This window comes from Lissotriton helveticus, chromosome 7 (genome assembly GCF_964261635.1).
Source record: "Lissotriton helveticus chromosome 7, aLisHel1.1, whole genome shotgun sequence".
Taxonomy (NCBI): domain Eukaryota; kingdom Metazoa; phylum Chordata; class Amphibia; order Caudata; family Salamandridae; genus Lissotriton; species Lissotriton helveticus.
The window spans coordinates 1,264,401,740-1,264,421,775 of record NC_136068.1 but is presented as its reverse complement, the minus strand read 5'-3'; the positions used below and the strand labels follow the sequence as shown (position 1 = coordinate 1,264,421,775).

Genomic DNA, 20,036 nt, shown 5'->3' with positions numbered 1-20,036 from the left:
GCCCAGGAAGAGTTCACAGTGCCCCCACAGGTCAGAGTAGGCTTTTCCGACCTCCGAGAGCATGGGCTCTCCTCTCCAGGTGATCAGAAACACGTCTGTGGTGGCAGGTTGAACAGGACCAGTCAGTGGAGTTCAGGGGTACCGCTAACGTACATGTATTATTAAATCCATCACTGGAATCCGTGTGGGTTTATTGATATGAGGTGTTTGATACCAAACACTATAGGTTTCAGTGAAGCCATTATGTAGCTGGGAAACTCGTTTTGAACAGTGCTCAGCACATACCGTAAGATGGCCTCACTGTTCACTGGTACTGTCAGTAATGGAACCGGCCAGAACAGGGGCATATCTGCCACTGCAGATATGTCCTCACGTGTAATATAATGCACCCTGACTTATGCACCCTGCCTTAGGGCTGTAAGGCCAGCTGTAGGGGTGACTTACAAATATTACATGCAGTGTTAAGGGACATGGCGCCCAGGGTGTGTGCCATGTTGTGTTTTCACTTTTTAGAGCACCTTGTCACGCTGCCGCAGTTCGCATGAAGTTGGTACTGAGTCCCTTAGAGGAGCATATGATGCAGCTCTAAGGGAATCTCTTTAGTACTTATGCCCTAGAAACCTGGGGTGCCACTTACTACGGACTTCAAGAGGTGGTGAAGGTCTGATCAATTGACTAGTGAACTTATTTTAGCGAAAGAACACTGGCACTGGGAACCTGGTTAGCAGAAACCAAGTGCACTTCAGTCAAAGTTGCATCAAATACCAGGCAAAACGTGGGGGGGAACTACTGCAACAAAAACCCAGCTTCCCACTTATTCTAAAAAAATGTTTGTTAATTATTAATGTACACTAGGACTGTAGTTTATTTTTGTTTCCTTTGTTTCTAGATGGTGAGTTACTACTGATGAAAGGTGTTTATTCCTGAATGCATTGGGTGTGAATTTGATATTAATTAATTACTAAAAGTTACTTGAAGTAATTATTGATGGTAAACCCAATACTTGAAGATTTGAAGAATAAAACCAATTTGTTTTAACAATATACAAGGACTCCTTGTAGTGCAGGGGTAATAAGAGCTACTTATATTCAATGGAAATCATCCCGAGCTACTAATATTATCAGTGTTGTAATAGTGACTGCATCAGGGCAAGATTGTATTCATGGCCATCATATGCAATATTATGATAATTGATCACTTCAGTTCATCATGGGCCATAATGTACAAAAATATATAATTTCAATGTGGAAGGCCTCTACATGGTCAATGCATAATAGCCATAGCTGTCAAATATTGCCTTTTAAATATATTTTGGAAATGCAACTATTTTTCTCCAAACATCAGCTAATGAGTTCTGAAAATACATACTTTTTTGTCTCAAATACATGCTTTTGAGATCGATCTATCTATCCTGCACATAGGAGAGCTACCCGTAGTTCACGAGCTACTCGCTGGAGAAGCCTATTGTAGTGCATGCACCAGTTTCAGTTATTGACCGCAAGATAATTTTTTTTAACATGAGTGTGCTTAATTTAGTTTACAATACTGATTGTTCCAAATACCCTCAATATAAGAAATGTAAAATACTGGTGGCTATATGCGGTGGAGGGAACCAGAACTGAGTTGGTCTGTTTTCTGAAACTGCACAACAAAGTATAAGGCTCCAGCACTAAAGTGAAAACCTCGGATAATCTTGAAGCCCAATCTATTCAAATTCCCCACAATAGTACTTCAGAAGATGAAGGGGAATGCAAGCAACCGTCTACTCTAGACTTGTTTCAAGCAGTTCTCTGGATCATTTCAAAACCTTACCAAAATTCAAAGGCCATATCTCATACAATACGACCACCTGGTTACAAAGACTATCTTATTAACCAAAAAAAACATACCCATCATATCGTTGCTGTAGTCAGCTGTCCTTTTATGTAGTGCACGAAAATGAGGTACACTGTGTATATAGTCCAGATAACCCTTATTGGTTAATAGGCCTTAAATTAATAATCCCAAATGCTTTCTTGTTGTAGTGTGGGTGAGCAGTTTAGGCTTATCAGAGGGTATTAAGAATTTTTTGTACACACAGAGTCAATAAATGCTACACACACTCAAGAAGAAACTCGAGATCAATAAAAAAATAAAACTTAATTTATATATATATATATATATATATATATATATATATATATATATATATATATATATATATGTATAAATTATCTATAGTACTAGCAAATGTCCCAAGATGAGAGGAGCAACTATAGTGGCTGGTGCTGGCGGCAAGGTTCAGGACACCCTCGCAAACAATGTTTTCAGCAAAGACCCTTCAAAAGAGAAGACGCCGCACACTACTTCGATTGTTGATCTTTAGTTTATTTTCTGTAGGTTCCCCACCTACGCGTTTCGGACAAGAACTGTCCTTGATCACGGTTACAAACATATGTCCATTTGTGTTCACCTTAAGTAACTGATGACACCACATGGCTGTTAGGATGCATTGTGGGCTCAGTAGTTTAGTGTTTGAAATTTCTCCAAACAATGCGCTGTGATTTACCGGAGCGCGGCATTTTCGCGGCACGATTTGAACTATGTAAGTATATTGTAGTAATAATTTACAATTGCGCATAATGTATATCAACATCTCGTTGTATCTCAACATTATTATGTCTTCGCATAGTCAATGGCGCAATTTGCTCGTAGATTAAGTGATGGACTGAGTGTCCATATGTACAAATTGTGGCTAAGTGTCAAGTAGTCTAATTGTGCCGTTTGATGCTTTGCTCACAGCTACCACAGCGCAAAGATAATATTATATATCTGTCACATATATTTCATTTGAATGGTTCATAAGAAACAAAGTTAATAGGGAGACTCATTTTGTATCTTCAGTTATAAGTATTCAGTTCATCAAAATTATAAATGTACGTAAAGTTCCTCATCCGTGTTGAGGCCCCACGGGTTTCTAGTTTTGAATCTTATTATTAGTTTAGATTCGAGGCGTGTTAGTCTGGTAATTCGATCGCCTCCTCTTTCATTCTCACCCACCATGGCAATTCCAGCGTATTTCATATCTTTCCAAGTTTTCCCTAGGTGAGTCTTTAAATGTTTCGCTGTCGCATAACTCTGATGATTGTTCTGAATAGCTCTAGGATGTTAGAGTATTCTCTTTTTAAGTGGTCAGATTGTTGAACCAATGTACTTTTTGCCACAGAAACACTGTATTTGATAGACCACGCATTGTGAGTCACACGTTATTTTGTCCTTTATTTCAAAGGTTCTTCCTTTTGGATCTTTTTTTAGGGTCTTTATGTTTTGGCCAATTTTACATGCCTTGCATGTTAAGCATTTACTGAATCCCAATTGGCGTTTTTCTAACCAACTCAAAGTTTTAACTTTTTTGAAGTGGCTGTTTACTAACGTGTCTTGAATGGAGGGAGCTTTGCGGTATGAGATTAGAGGTCTGTCACCAATCAGTAATCCTATCTCGGTGTCCTTTTTTAGCACATTCCAATATTTCATCAGGATTTGGCGGATTTTATAACTTTCCTTTGAATAGGTCAAAATCAATCGTGGTTTGTCTTCCTCTGTATTTGTTATCGATTTGTTCCTTGGTATCAGAGTTTCTGCTCTTGATTTTGCTCTTGCTTTTTGTTCGCCTTTTATTATGTCTGCCTGTTTATATCCTCGTTTGGAGAAACGATCTTTGGTTTTTTTGAACTTGTTTTCCATTTCATTTTCTTCAGAGCAGTTGCGTTTCATCCGTAAGAACTCCCCTAAGGGATACTTTGTTTCAGTGAGACAGGATGGAAACTTGTTCCGTGTAGCACACTGTTTGTTGATGTTTGTTTCCTGAATACTGTTGTTTCCAATTTATTATTCTTGATGTAGATTTTTGTATCAAGAAACTCTATTACCTTCTTTTGAATATTTGACGTGAATTGCAATCCCACTTCATTTATATTCAAAATGTCAATGTATTCTGTAAGTCTTTGTTTAGTACCTTTCCATAGGAGGAACAGATCATCAATAAATCTGAGCCATAAAACCACGTCCGTGGTATATGGCTCGTTTTCTTCTCTCCAAACTATGTTCTTCTCCCACCACCCCATAGTGAGATTGGCATAGCTTGGAGAGAAGGAAACTCCCATGGCACAGCCGCATGTTTGCGTGTAGATGTTCTTGTCAAAAGTGAAGACATTATTTTCAAGAACTTGAGACAATGAAAAATACCATCAACAAAAGAGAAAATGTAACTAAAATGGAACGCATTGCATTAAAAAGTCTTCAGTCAAATGCAGTGATAGAAATAAAGCCAGCGGACAAAGGGGGAAATATCGTGATCCAAAACAAAACTGATTATTTGGAAGAAGCCTACCGTCAGCTAAACAACACAACCAACTATAAATTACTGGAGCACAATCCAAACTTAGATATGACCAACAAGCTACATAAACGCATTGAATCGTGGCAAGAAAATGGCCTACTAAGCAAGGAAGAAAAAAACTATCTGGTAGTCATACATCCCATAATGCCAACAATCTATTTTCTTCCGAAAATACACAAGACTCTGATCAAACCACCTGCACGCCCAATAATATCCAGTTGTGGATCTTTGTGCGAAAATGTAGCTTCTTATGTAGATTACTTTTTGGCCCCGATAGTACTGACTCTCAGCTCTTTCATCAAAGACACTGGTGACTTTTTAAGAATTATCATGGGAGTGGAATGGCAACCTGAGTATTGGTTAGCCACCATAGACGTTGTATCGTTGTATACTTCAATCCAACATGACATAGGGTTGACTGCAACAAAATACTTCCTCAATCAAAGACCAATATCAGAACTCTGTCATACAAACATGTTACTGGATATGATCACCTTTTGTCTTGAAAATAATGTCTTCACTTTGACAAGAACATCTACACGCAAACATGCGGCTGTGCCATGGGAGTTTCCTTCTCCCCAAGCTATGCCAATCTCACTATGGGGTGGTGGGAGAAGAACATAGCTTGGAGAGAAGAAAACGAGCCATATACCACGGACGTGGTTTTATGGCTCAGATTTATTGATCATCTGTTCCTCCTATGGAAAGGTACTAAACAAAGACTTACAGAATACATTGACATTTTGAATATAAATGAAGTGGGATTGCAATTCACGTCAAATATTCAAAAGAAGGTAATAGAGTTTCTTGATACAAAAATCTACATCAAGAATAATAAATTGGAAACAACAGTATTCAGGAAACAAACATCAACAAACCGTGTGCTACACGGAACAAGTTTCCATCCTGTCTCACTGAAACAAAGTATCCCTTACGGGGAGTTCTTACAGATGAAACGCAACTGCTCTGAAGAAAATGAAATGGAAAACAAGTTCAAAGAAACCAAAGATCGTTTCTCCAAACGAGGATATAAACAGGCAGACATAATAAAAGGCGAACAAAAAGCAAGAGCAAAATCAAGAGCAGAAACTGATACCAAGGAACAAATCGGTAACAAATACAGAGGAAGACACACCACGATTGATTTTGACCTATTCAAAGGAAAGTTATAAAATCCGCCAAATCCTGATGAAATATTGGAATGTGCTAAAAAAAGGACACTGAGATAGGATTACTGATTGGTGACAGACCTCTAATCTCATACCGCAAAGCTCCCTCCATTCAAGACACGTTAGTAAACAGCCACTTCAAAAAAGTTAAAACTTTGAGTTGGTTAGAAAAACGCCAATTGGGATTCAGTAAATGCTTAACATGCAAGGCAGGTAAAATTGGCCAAAACATAAAGACCCTAAAAGATCCAAAAGGAAGAACCTTTGAAATAAAGGACAAAATAACGTGTGACTCACAATTCGTGGTCTATCAAATACAGTGTTTCTGTGGCAAAAAGTACATTGGTTCAACAATCTGCCCCTTAAAAAGAGAATACTCTAACATACTAGAGCTATTCAGACCAATGATCAGAGTTATGCGACAGCGAAACATTTAAAGACTCACCTAGGGAAAACTTGGAAAGATATGAAATACGCTGGAATTGCCATGGTGGGTGAGAATGAAAGAGGAGGCGATCGAATTACCAGACTAACACGCCTCGAATCTAAACTAATAATAAGATTCAAAACTAGAAACCCGTGGGGCCTCAACACGGATGAGGAACTTTACGTAAATTTATAATTTTGATGAACTGAATACTTATAATTGAAGATACAAAATGTGTCTCCCTATTAACTTTGTTTCTTATGAACCATTCAAATTAAATATATGTGACAGATATATAATATTATCTTTGCGCTGAGGTAGCTGTGAGCAAAGCATCAAACGGCACAATTAGACTACTTGGCACTTAGACTGAGTGTCCATATGTACAAATTGTGGCTATCACTTAATCTACGAGCAAATTGCGCCATTGACTATGCGAAGACATAATAATGTTGAGATACAACGAGATGTTGATATACATTATGCGCAATTGTAAATTATTACTACAATATACTTACATAGTTCAAAGCGTGCCGCGAAAATGCCGCGCTCCGGTAAATCACAGCGCATTGTTTGGAGAAATTTCAAACACTAAACTACTGAGCCCACAATGCATCCTAACAGCCATGTGGTGTCATCAGTTACTTAAGGTGAACACAAATGATGGACATATGTTTGTAACCGTGATCAAGGACAGTTCTTGTCCGAAACGCGTAGTTGGGGAACCTACAGAAAATAAACTAAAGATCAACAATCGAAGTAGTGTGCGGCGTCTTCTCTTTTGAAGGGTCTTTGCTGAAAACATATATATATATATGTGTATATATGTATGTATGTATGTATATATGTATATATATATATATATATATATATATATATATATATATATATATATATATATTGTTGTTTTTTTTTTTTTTGTTACATTTTTATTCGGAAAACCTCAAAGATATCATCTCAGGTCAATACAGGCATGGGCCTACAACCTTTCAGGCCGGCCGCTACATAGAGGCAAAACCATTACAAAGCAAAAGTACACATTACAGCATCTCTAGGGCCAGAGCCATAGCAAATCGAAAAAGAACAGGATTGACATGCAAGCGTGATCGCTGAACATCCGGATATAAGAGGATTCCATTTTATAATATGGGAAGGAGGATCCTTGGGCATACAATCAAGCAAAGTCATATTTTGGGCAAGTCGTGGAACAGGATAGTCGCTATCCATAAAATAGAAAGTCGCCTGAAATCGTACTAAGTAGAATATGCCAGCATACAATAGTTACGCGCTAACTTCGCGTCTTACCCGCGGGGTCAACATCATTTTAAGAAAAACGTAAGCGCACATCATAAAATCTCAACCCAAAAAGGAAGCTCTGACCCCCCATCCAAGCGAAATATGAAAGAAACAATGAAGAAATTACCAATAGAGAAGGAAAGAAAAGAAGAGCCATAGAAAACAAAAGAAAAGAGAAAAAACAGAACCCACCCTCCAACCCCCCACCCCGCATACCAGCAGAAGGCTACGGCCCCCCCCCCCCTATAGGCATGCCTGTCGCCCCAGTACTAGAACCCCAGTTACAAGAAAAAAAGGTGGGGGAGGACGCTTGCACCCGCCCCCCTCCCCCCTCACCTCATCCCAGAAGAGAATGTAGGCTCCCCGAAGAGGAAGCAGCCGACAGTACGTGCCCACCTCACACCCCCACAATCACAATAACGATCAATGTCTCGCGTCACCACCAAAATCACCAGATCGGTAAAACAATCATGCGATGTTCATCCCTGGCCAGTCCGAGCGAGAGTAAACAAGCATTCCAACCCAGAGATTCCACAGGCAGGCAGTCTCGGTGTCCAAACTTGCTTCCTAGGGGCCACCCAGGCGCTCAGCGGAGGCAAATGAAAAGTGACAAAACCGCTGCGACAATAGCCACCGCCCGAGAGTGTAGGGACCCGGCGTTGTCGTTTGGTGGCAAGCACATATGTCGAAAATCCAAAAAGAACGTCGGTCGCGCCAGTCTGGTCAGCACCCTCACTGTTCTCAAAATCCGGCACTGCATGCGCCGGGAAGTCCACGATGACAAATGGCTGTGCATTGACAGGCGCCCAGTCCGACATGTTGCCATCTGCGCCCCTAGGTCTCACGTCAGGAATAATGAGTGCCAGCAAGTCGTGGAGAGCCAACCACATGCAGTTCAGGGAGGAATGAAGTTCATTAAGAGCAAAAAGGACATCTCCCAAAGTGTACTCCCATTCGTCGCTGTCGGTGGTTGCGATGTTCCTCGACCCTGGGGGCCCCCCAGGCAAGGCGGTAGACATAGCAACAGGCATCCGAGGCCTCAATATCCCCTGGTAGACCGTGTTGGGTTTGAAACGGAATTATTCAGGATTCCCATAATTGCAGCCACACCAGCCTCTTACCCGCCAAGCCGGGGGGGAAGGATCCATAAACCGACGCTCGCCACCGCAGGCGGGCGATACCACTGAGGGCCAGGGCACTCTGGGCGGCCAACCAAAGAAGACCAATGCGGGCGGCGGGACCGTACACTAGTCACGGGACCTTCAGCGTAGAAGAATCAGCCAGATGCGTGCTATGAGGGTCCGGGCAGCCGTATCACACTCCGCTAGCAGTCGTCAGCAAAATCGCTCAAGCTGCGACTTCCGTGGAGGCAACCGGTCATTTCCGGTCGGCCGCATCCGCTGTTGTTCAATTCCCCCTCGGCCACAGCACAGCTCGAGGTCCCGGCTTACGGCTGGCACAGGCCGCAATCTCCGCTTCAACGGTTCTCAGCCACCCGAGGTGATCGCGACCTCGGAGTTACACGGTAGGGCAGTGCGCCACCTCCGCCGTGCGGGGGTATGGTGCAGACTCAGGATAAGTTGCAGGATGTCAGCTATTTTTTTAAATATCATTTTGGACACCAAGATTAAGGTAAGTACTTTAGAGGTTATCAAATTGTATAGTAAAAACAGTATAAAATGGCAGCTGTCAGATTTGAGGCATGAGCCTCGAACGCGGTAATGTTATCCTATGGGAGAAACATTCTCTGCAAAGATACACTTACCAACGACTTGCAGGACTGCTCTCCTGGACTTAAAGTAAGTAGGGGCCAAGGTCCAAGCAAGCACCAACAGTTCCCCTTAGGTGTCCCGGTGCAGAGGTGCTTTAAGCGTGGGTAGGCTCCAACACTTCCGCTAAAGTCAATGGGAAAAGTACCTGTAAAAACGAGGCTGCAAGGGGGACCAGTCCGGCAGAACTCAAGGGCGGGCTCAGCTCTTGAGGGTCTCAGGACCACATAGATACCATTGGTTTAGGTGGGCCGGGGCTACGGAGCTCAGTTGCAGAGGTGTTTTGTCTGGCGGGTCTGTGAGTTAATGTTCTTGGTGTACCTGCAGAAAAGGGGAAAGAAACACTGATCGGCTACTCTTGCTGTGCCTCAACATGGCAGGGAAAGAGATTTGACGTCTTTTTGGGAGTGCTGCTCCCTCAGTGGGCGAGGGGGTCGACAGGACGCTGTACTGGGCAGATACAGTCGGTGACTGCAGGGAAGTGGCACTTCCATATCCAGGGGGGATGTTGCTGAGTGGATGAAGTGCTGGGCAGACCTCCAAGGATTTGGGAAGGCTGTTCCACTTCTGGGCGAGTTGGTGTCAGTGATTGACAGCAGAGCAGCAGGCAGGGTTTCGAACCAAGTTAAGTGCTTGTTATCGCTTCTTTGTTCTTCTTTTAGTCGGACTAATCTGAGTTCCTGGTGTCAGGGAGCAACCTAAATGCTAAATTTAAGGGTGTTAAGGGGACATAAGGGTTGTAGCCAATGGGCTTCATAACCCTGGGGATCACTACACCCCCACCCCCGGTAAGAACACATCCTGTGGGCATAACCCTGTCCCAGAGTTCCTAATTCCACCAAAACAAGACTCTGGAACTGTTCTTTTGTGGAGCACATCAGGTAGCCCACTTTGGGAGTTTGACCAATCATACTTGCATAGCTAATTTCCCACCTGTCCTGGTGCCAAAAGGGCATCAGGGCAGGAGGTGGCATCTCCCTGATATAGGTGAGCCTGGGTCGCATATCAAAGGTGGCAGGGCTTTGTAGCCCGTGTCATTGATATGCTAAATCACTAGCCACCCTGCTGGTGGAGATGTGAACACTTTCCCCTTGAGCAGGCATTGTTTCTGACCTTAGAGAGAACGGGCTCAAACCTGCAGGGGGTCAGAAACATGTCTGTGGTGGCAGGATGAATGATACCAGTCAGCCAGCACACTAGTTACTGGTATGATGTTCAGGGGTCACCTCTAAGGTACCTTCTAAGTGCATGTCATAATAAATCTAGTACTGGCAACAGTACATATTTATTAAGACAAGGTGTTTTATACCAGACAAAAAAAAACAAAGGTGCTGATGGACGGAGCGTTGACAATACAAACACTCACCCCCAGTCAGCTGATCTGGGTTTAATCCATCGCCGTTCTTTAGCTCACTCCGCCACCCCAGTTCAGACATGGCCATATGCAAATCAGTCTGACCCTGTGCCTCATGAGAACAGTCCAGCCTGAACTGCCAAGCCATGTCTTCCCTGGACCGGAATCAAGCTTCCCAGGACCAGTTTCTGGCATTGCAGCCGTCTTCAGCCGGGCTTGCTTGACTCCAGTGGCAAAGCGAGCAAGGGACTCACGTCTGAGCATACCCTGCCAACTTAGGGCGAACAAAGAAAAACCAAAGGTGGTGATGGACGGAGCGTGCATATGGCCATGTCTGAACTGGGGTGGCGGAGTGAGCTAAAGAACGGTGATGGATTAAACCCAGATCAGCTGACTGGGGGTGAGTGTTTGTATTGTCAACGCTCCATCCATCATCACCTTTGGTTTTTCTTTGTTCGCCCTAAGTTGGCAGGGTATGCTCAGACGTGAGTCCCTTGCTCACTTTGCCACTGGAGTCAAGCAAGCCCGGCTGAAGACGGCTGTAATGCCAGAAACCGGTCCTGGGAAGCTTGATTCCGGTCCAGGGAAGACATGGCTTGGCAGTTCGGGTTGGACTGTTCCCATGAGGCACAGGGTCAGACTGATTTGCATATGGCCATGTCTGAACTGGGGTGGCGGAGTGAGCTAAAGAACGGTGATGGATTAAACCCAGATCAGCTGACTGGGGGTGAGTGTTTGTATTGTCAACGCTCCGTCCATCATCACCTTTGGTTTTTGTTTTATACCAGACCCCAGAGGTTTCAGTAAAGCCATCATGTAGCTGGAGAACCCGTGACGACCAGTGGCCAGTACATATACTTAAGATGGCTTCCCTGTACACTTGCGCCATCTAGTAATTGAACTAGATAGATCCACGGGCATAGCTGCTCATGCAGATATATGCTCCCATATAATATAATGAACCCTGCCTTAGGGCTACAAGACCTGCTGTAGGGGTGACTTGCATATATTTTATGTAGTAAATATGGCATGGCACACAGTGGGTGTGCCATGTTGTGTTTTCACTCATGGTTTGCATCCTGTCACGCAGCCTTCAATGACAGTTGGCATGCAATTTGTATGGAGATCCTGTAGGGTGGCATAATGCATGCTGCAGCCCTGAGGAACCCTTGTTAAGACACATGTCCTAAGTACCAGGAGTACCATTGACTAGGGACTTACAGCGGTGCTAAAGTGTGTGCCAATTGTAGTATAATTAAACCATGTATTCTTTGTTTTTAGGGAAAGAGCACTGGCGCCTGCTTAGCAGGGACCCCGTGCATATCAGTAAAAAAAAGCAGTACCTATGGGGAAAAAGTGAGGGCGACTATGACAATGAAGGGCACTTTCCTACAGTTGCCATCAGACTTGATTTGGTAACTCCAACAAAGGAAGACCAAGATCTGGAGAACAACCATCCCTATGCAATCGACCCTAGCTATGTGGTGCTAAAAGCAGCTAATCTCCTGATTAGCTTGATGATGATGAAAAAGTTTCTAGAACTGAAAAGTTTTTTTGTGCCAGTAAAGACATTTGTATTTTATGAAATAAAAGGCCATACACTGTCCTAAGGAAAAAAACATAAAGAAGATATAGCAAGATCACTGCTTTTACTAAGTATCCACTGTATCTGTCATCATAGCACATCCAAGAAGAGGTTGCTCAGTTTAACAGTGATGCCAATGTTGATGCAACCTCACCACTTTTTAGGTCTCGCCTCCATACATTTTTTGTATTTTCTCTTGTTGAAAATGTATTATGGACAATACCAAAACTTGGAATGGTCTTTGGGACAGACTCTAGTTTACCATTGTTTGTTTCTCTTGTCACTCTTATTTGTTTGGTTCTTATTCAATGCTTTTCTTCCTCTTCCTCCGTCTGTTCAGCTCCTGGAGCTCATCTTTTTTTTACCGTGCTTTTGATATTAGGACATAAAATGTATCCTTCCACTGCTCACTTTCCGGAAACTACTTTTGACTTTTTCTTGCAAAACTCCATGTGTTTGCGGGTGCTTAATTGCTCTCTCCTTCGTTTGCTGCTTCCTGCCCCCACACTAGTCTGTTGTTTTCCCTTCCCCTCCTTAGCAGGTGGTCCCTTTTAAAACATATATGTGTGTGTGTGTGTATGTGTGTGTGTGTGTATATATATATATGTATATATCTCCATCCATTGCAGAACCCAAATTGGAAGAACCATACGGAGACCTTCGTGGCGCTTTAAGTATTTATTCCCAGCATGCCAGCAGAGTGTTGTTCAAGAAGGCAGTGTCAAATTAGGCCAGACGCGTTTCAGGAGGTGAACTCCTTTCTTCAGTGGCTTTTGACAGACAGGGGGAAGCATAAACAGCGCAGACCGTTCCTTAAACATCATACCTGCCCCCAATGGGCGTGGCCACACGGCATTCTGGTCGATGCAGTCCGCGCTGATGTCAGCCTCAGTGGGTGCCACTCCCCGAGTCCAAATGTCACAGATTAAATGCACTTTACACTTGAAGTCTCTGCCTCGCTTTTCACTGCTGTAAATGAAAGCTCAAGCAAGTTCCCAACTGCAAAGGAGCAGGCTTGTCTCCGTCCCGAAATCGGCAGCAAAAGTTTGTCACCCGGGACCTTCTTAGTTGGAAGCGGCAGGTTCTTACCTCGACCTGGGTCAGGCCGATACACATCCATCCATTGCAGAACCCAAATTGGAAGAACCATACGGAGACCTTCGTGGCGCTTTAAGTATTTATTCACAGCATGCCAGCAGAGTGTTGTTCAAGAAGGCAGTGTCAAATTAGGCCAGACGCGTTTCAGGAGGTGAACTCCTTTCTTCAGTGGCTTTTGACAGACAGGGGGAAGCATAAACAGCACAGACCGTTCCTTAAACATCATACCTGCCCCCAATGGGCGTGGCCACACGGCATTCTGGTCGATGCAGTCCGCGCTGATGTCAGCCTCAGTGGGTGCCACTCCCCGAGTCCAAATGTCACAGATTAAATGCACTGCAGTGAAAAGCGAGGCAGAGACTTCAAGTGTATGGATGATATACACAGAAAGGGTACTAAACAGTGTAAAAGTACAATTTAAATACACACAAGTTGCCTTCTAATTTAGCGGCCATTTTAACACTTGCAATTCAAGGGGACCATTGCACAGTAACAGTGAAAACATGCTACCTGTTCAGGGCAAACACTAATAGCAAGGTAATAAATACGAGCATCTTATTATCATTTTACATCTCATTTTTAAAAGACCATGTATAAAAACTTAGTTTAAATAACACGCAAGTGCGTGAAGAACCTTATTTTTTCTCAACCGTTCCATCAATGAGGATTCCACAATTGTCTGGGCAAGTGCCCCTAGATCATTAGTCCCTCAAAAGAAGAAAATGTTCGTATTCATATTATTATTAACAATTTCATATCACCCGCTGCGCAATTTTCATCCCCAATTCATTTATTCCTAAGGCCTTAGACAACTTTGCGAAATTATTCAACTTAGTTTGCCTCATGATTATTTCAAATTGATCCAATTGGAATGAAAAAATAGTTCCTAGTAATGATTTTCAATTCAAGAAAACCTTATTATTTCATCATGAAGTGCTAGTGCTCATTCGTAAACAATAATACTCTCTTACTGTAAACAAGTACTCCATATAATGCACAAAGATCCAAAACTAGAGAATAAAGTGCTAGTGCTTCAATACGTTACATTTACAAAAGTGCTAATGCTTAAATACCAACAATAGTACTCCGTACTCTTTATGTAAACAATCCACTCATATTGCACAATAGAAGAATTATTTTAAAGTGCCAGTGCATAAAACAATTTGAACAGCATTACTTGATTCATTCCATTCTTACAATTACATTTCAATTTTACCTATTATACTACCCTCTATGCATTAAAAGGAGTGAAGACAAGATTAATTAAAATAACTATTTGTCAGTTAAAAATATTTCAAACTCATATTTTTAATATGCAGTTTCGGTACACTCAAGGTTGTTCCACTATTTCATTAACTCTTCGTGCAATCAGGCTAAGCATGTATATAGATCCTCGTCAACATTCAAACCCTGTGGCTCTTTGCAATTGAACTCCAAGATAAAATATGTTTCTAATTTTCTGAGTTCGCCTTTCCTGTTACCTCCTCTCTTTTTCAATGGGACCTCTGCAATACACGAATATTGGAGGCCTGCGGGGTTGCTTTGGTGGTGCGACTCAAAGTGCCGCGCCACAGGGTAGGATCTATCCTGATTTACAATTGCACGTCTATGCTGCAAGGTTCGCTGGTGCACTGGTAGAATAGTGCTGCCAATATATAATTTGGGGCATGGGCATTGTAGTAAATAAACCACATATTTACTCTTACAATTGATGGCACTTCTGACTGTTCCTGTTTTGTTAAAAGAGGTTTTAAAATCTGTGCGATTCATTCCATGCTGGCAAGCTTTACACTTAGAACACTTTTTGAAACCTGGCTTTGGTTTCAGCCAATCAGTGTTACTTTTCTTCTTATCAATGAACTCGCTTTTTACCACTAGATCTTTCAAAGATTTGGATTTTTTTATACGTAACTTCAGGGTTCTTTTTCACCTTCGAACCGAACACTGGATCGTTCTTTATTAAATACCAGTGTTTTCTTAGAATCACTCTTATTTCTTTATGTTTAGTATTGAAGGTTGTAATAAATCTTGAAGAAACCTGATCTTTACGCATTTTATCCAAATTTCTCGATTTCTGAGTTCTAGATGGTTCAAAAAGTATATTCTGTCTCGACAGCTTTCTAGCCTTATTGGATGCGCCTTTGAGGATCGTCTCCTTATAACCTCTCTGAATGAATCTCTGTGTCATTTCAATCTCGATCTTGTCATATTGCTCATCACTGCTGCAGGTACGCCTAGCTCTATAATATTCCCCAAACAGAATAGTTCTTATAAGAGCCGTTGGGTGGGCGCTTTCAGCATGCAGGATTGAGTTCCCTGCAGTTTTCTTACGGAATACAGTAGTTTCCAATTTGTTATCTGTGGGAGTAATCCTAATATCGAGGAAATCTATCGTTTTTTTACTTGAATTCCCCACGAATTCCAGATTTAGTGAATTCTGGTTCAGATCCTCGATAAATAGATCGATTGATGTCTCCGTGCCCTGCCACAGCACGAAGACATCATCGATATACCTCACCCATAGTAGGATGTGTTCCGTCCAGTGATATATATATATAGGGGGCGGAGTGATTTCTTCAGAAGCAGGAAGGGGCAGGACATATAAACTCTGGAATACTCACCTGCTTTTTGAAAGCTACACCCACGGCGCTGAAGAAGGCAGATAACGCCGAAATGCATTCGCCACAGCGGGTGTATTTGAACTCCTTTTTTGCCATCTGTTTCCTGATTAAAGGTGTCTCCAACGTCTCCCCTGAAGTTGGTCTTTTCTTTTCTTCTCTGAGGAAAGTGGATGTACATATATATATATATATATATATATATATATATATATACCACCTCTGTTGATCTCCTGAATGTTGCACAGCATTGTCAGAAAGCACTGACAAAACCAGGAGCTCTTTAAGATCCTGTGGAAGAAGAAATTAGATTAGGATTGACTAAAACTGACTAGCCATATGAGGAGTACACATTCTATCTGGTGTGCCCAGCTGCATCTGGCAGGATAGTAATATAGTGCTGTTTTTCAAGACCGCACATCAACATGAAGCAAAGCCTGTGATAATACTTGCCGCCCATAGGAGATAAAAATGGCCCTTCTTAACGCTGTCATCAGTCTACAGATAGACAAATAGAGTATGTTTGCCAGAATAATGATGAAAAGTTTTGAAGTAGTCGTCAAAAGGATCTTCAAATATCAGTCATTTTGGTTTAACACACTCTTGTGACCTGACCAGAAAGATGCTTGATGCGTGGACTGTTAGTAGATGATCTAGAAATCGAAGCAAAATGCTGCACCTTGCTTAGAGGTTGCCTCCCTAAGCGCCATCTTTATTAACCTAAGTGTGTCAGGCCTGGTATCTTATTTGCTTGATGTGGATCTTGTAATTTTAGCTGCTGCTCTTACTGGGTCAATGAATATTTATCTCTGAATTGCTGCTTTCTTGCTTTAACATGTAGTGTATTTTTGTTTTACTAAAATTGATTTCCTTGTTTGTCATTAGCTGACCTCTTGGCTGGCATCCCTTCAGATAAATCATATTCCTCTTCCATCTTTTTTCCCTCATCTCTCCTGCCTCTGTCTCATGGCTTTGCAGAATCTTTTTCTTTTTTCCTTCACGCACTTTTATTGTGCATATTTGTGGCTTATACACTGTCTTAACAGCCATCCTAAATGTCTAGAATAACATATTGCTTCTTTCTTTGTATTTATTTCTTGCTCTGTCTTCCAGCAACTGTCCCGTCCCACCTTCTTTGCTCGGAAGTTTGAGTCTACGGTGAACCAGGAGGTTCTGGGTATCCTGGATTCTCACCTGTACGGGGAACACCCACCAGGCACGCCTGCGCTGAAAGCATACTGGGAGAGCATATATGACATCACTGATGGCCGCAATGGCTTGACAGATGTCACCCTGACCATGTATTCATCCTTTTCCAGATTGGGATTGCGCCAGGTTACTGCTCTGCAGGGAGCGCAGGCTGAAAAACAATGCAGGTGAGCTATAGTTCATAGTCTGGAGAGGGAATGTTTTCAGGGAACTGTATTGATTGCATTGTCCAGGAATAACTTACACTATGTTTGAGGTTTAGTGTGCGAAGAACCCTATACCATGCACATTTAAGCAATAAATGTATGCACGAGAAGGTAGGATAACAAAGGATGTATAACGAGTGCTGAAAATCCTACTAGTAATGATCACACTGATTCATCATGCTCTGCAAACTGAATTGTCACTAGATGCAATGAGAAAGCAAGTCCTCTACATGGCTTGAAAAGGCTTTGCTGCCTTGCTCTTTTTTTCTGGACTAGCTCTGTTTTTTTTCTCTAGTGATCTCTACAATTATGAAAGTCCGCTAGAGGTGCCTCATCTTTCACTTAACTGTTCATCATTAGAAGTGAGCTTGATGATGGGGGACCGTCAAAGAAGTGTCCTTTTCTAAGTGAATGTCTGCTAGTGCCTTTTTTTTACTGATATTTGGGGCAGCACATGGATTCCATTGCATCCTTGCCTTTTAACCTTTTTGGGAAAGTTCCTGTTGGGGTTTCCCAGTTAAAGGTGAGTTTTGTCCCCTTAGCTGTGGTCCCTTTTTATTCCTAATTATTATGTTTTGTGTGTTTTTTTTTCTTCTGTTCTGTTATTCTGAGTGAAGGGTGGTGGACATTTGAGAACGTTGTGCGTGACTTCACAAGATGTATGTCTTGTTACACTTAACCTGTGTCCATTTCAAGGCAAACCACATGGCCTGATTCTCTTCTGGGACTAAATCCTTAATCCAGTCTAATTTGTTTGGTGGGGGAACCTCTATTTTGCCTTAGTGAATTACACCCATCACTCCTTGGTTGCTTGTGTGACCTGTTATGGTTCTAATTTGGAATGCACAATATCGCCTTGTCTTATTCAAACTGGTCTAACACAGGACATGGTGAGGACAGAAAAGGAAGATTCACTACCGCAGTATTGGAGCAAGTGTTTGAATTTTGAGAAAGGAGCCCTTTGCCCCTCTTTGACACTAGCGACGATTACATGCTTGAACCAATGCCTTGTTCATCGTTTAGACTTGCAAGGGAATGTACACCAGGCCAGAGCAACTGTATTTGCCAGCATAACATTGTTGCTGTTATGGTTCTAGCCTTGGCACATATGCTTTCTTGTTACTGGGAGAGGGGGAGAGCTCACCTCACTGCACGAGGAGCTGTCAAGAGACTAGTCACCTTGATCGCAGCAAGATTTGCACAAGACTCAGCTGACTGTAGAATCTTCTTGGAAGAAGCGTCAATGGACTGAGGCCATACAGGAGCCTTGCAGCAAGGAGACATAAATGATATCAAAACAAAGACCAACATCCTCTCAGTTATGGAGCTGCATCATAAAATGCCTTTGTCAAATTGGAGAGCATGCATCTTCTATGACATGCCCTCCACCCTTATCTTTGCAGTGTGTCTCCATCTCCAAAGCTGGAAGGGCATAAAATTCTCGGTCTCCACCTCTCTGGTGTGGGGTATGATTCTGTTGGTTGAAGGAAGTGTTCCTGATGGTGAAACCACGCGCACCATCTCTCATTCCTTGCGGTCTGGCTTTATAAATATTTACATTTGTGACTGAGGTTCAAGCCCAGTTCTCAGTGAAAAATGACTAATCATTTGGGTTTATTGCATTTTCCTGGTCCTGACGTTGCCCACTCCAGTGGATAATTTCAACTCTTAGCTCGATTTCTAGATAAAGGCCACCCACGTTGCGTTCCCCTATGATACTTCTACTATTCTATGTGCACCTATTAAAACCAAAACATATTTCTAATTTGACACCAGCATACTCTGTACTGTCCATGCACATGTGTTGTTGCTGACTTTAACACCATGCTACACAAGGAATCCTGAAATAACTATGGACATCACGGTTGCATCCTTGATGTTTGGAGTGGTGGGCTATTGGGTTCAGATTTGTCGAATGTTTGTGAGTGCTATAAGCTCAGAAGCAAATACTTTAACTCTCTGGGTTGTATAGCTTTGCCCACTGATCCCTAATTACTGAAACCTATGAATATATATATATATATATATATATATATATATATCTGTGTTGTATCCGTTTATGCTCCAGTCACTGTTGTATTTATTTATTTATTTATTTATTTATGTAAGAGTTTTATATAGCGCTGGCTAGACCCGGAGGTATCAGAGCGCTTTACATGAGGTTCCACAAAATTACACGATTACATCAGTTCCAATTTACATAAGTTGCTAGACAAACAATTACAAGAACATAGAAAACGAGATAAGGGAAGAGTAGAGGGGAAGGGTGTCAGGGTAAAGGGGTGGGAGGGAGATACAGCAGAAAGACTAAGGAAAGTCTGCCCAAAGTCTGGCTGGGTAGGTGACGGTCGAAGGGGAAGACCCAAAACCCATCTCCTCTATAGCTATCGGGTAGCTCCATCGGGCTTTGGCTAAATAGCTAAGTGTCAATTATTTTTTTTTTTTTTTTTTTTAAGAACTTGTAAAGCGCGACTGTCACCATTGCAGGCATCCTGGCGCTAACAGAATCCAAACCCAGATAGAAGCAGAAGCAGCCGAGTATACCAGGGGAGAGAGACTAGCCAGGGAAAAGCCAGGTTTTTACCTTTTTCCTGAACTGCAGAAGTTCATTAGTGGCCCTAATCTCGATGGGGAGAGTGTTCCAGAGTCTGGCGGCAGTCACCTGAAAGGATCTACCACCAGCTCTGACCTTCCTAAATCTGGGAACGACTACCAGTTTAGCATCCGATGAGCGAAGGTGTCTGGAAGGAGTATACCAGACGAACTTGGACCTTAAAGGAGCTGGACCGCATCCGTGGAGAGCCCTGAACACTATACAGAGGGCTTTAAATTGGATCCTCTGTCTAAGAGGAAGCCAATGTAATTTTGCCAGGGCAGAAGGTCCATGAGATCTCCTAGGCAGCCCCAACGCCAATTTAGCAGCCGCA

The 20,036-nt window shown here is 42.5% G+C and overlaps 1 protein-coding gene across 2 annotated transcripts in view; it reads left to right on the top strand.

The window, feature by feature from the left end:
• The window catches only part of XYLT2 (xylosyltransferase 2), a 165,122-nt gene that overhangs the window by 131,938 nt on the left and 13,148 nt on the right, over window positions 1–20,036 (top strand). For both annotated transcript variants that reach the window (XM_078654466.1, XM_078654465.1), the window contains one exon: window positions 16,808–17,070. In XM_078654466.1, the coding sequence (XP_078510592.1) occupies window positions 16,808–17,070 (263 nt within the window). The remainder of the gene's footprint in view (window positions 1–16,807; window positions 17,071–20,036) is intronic.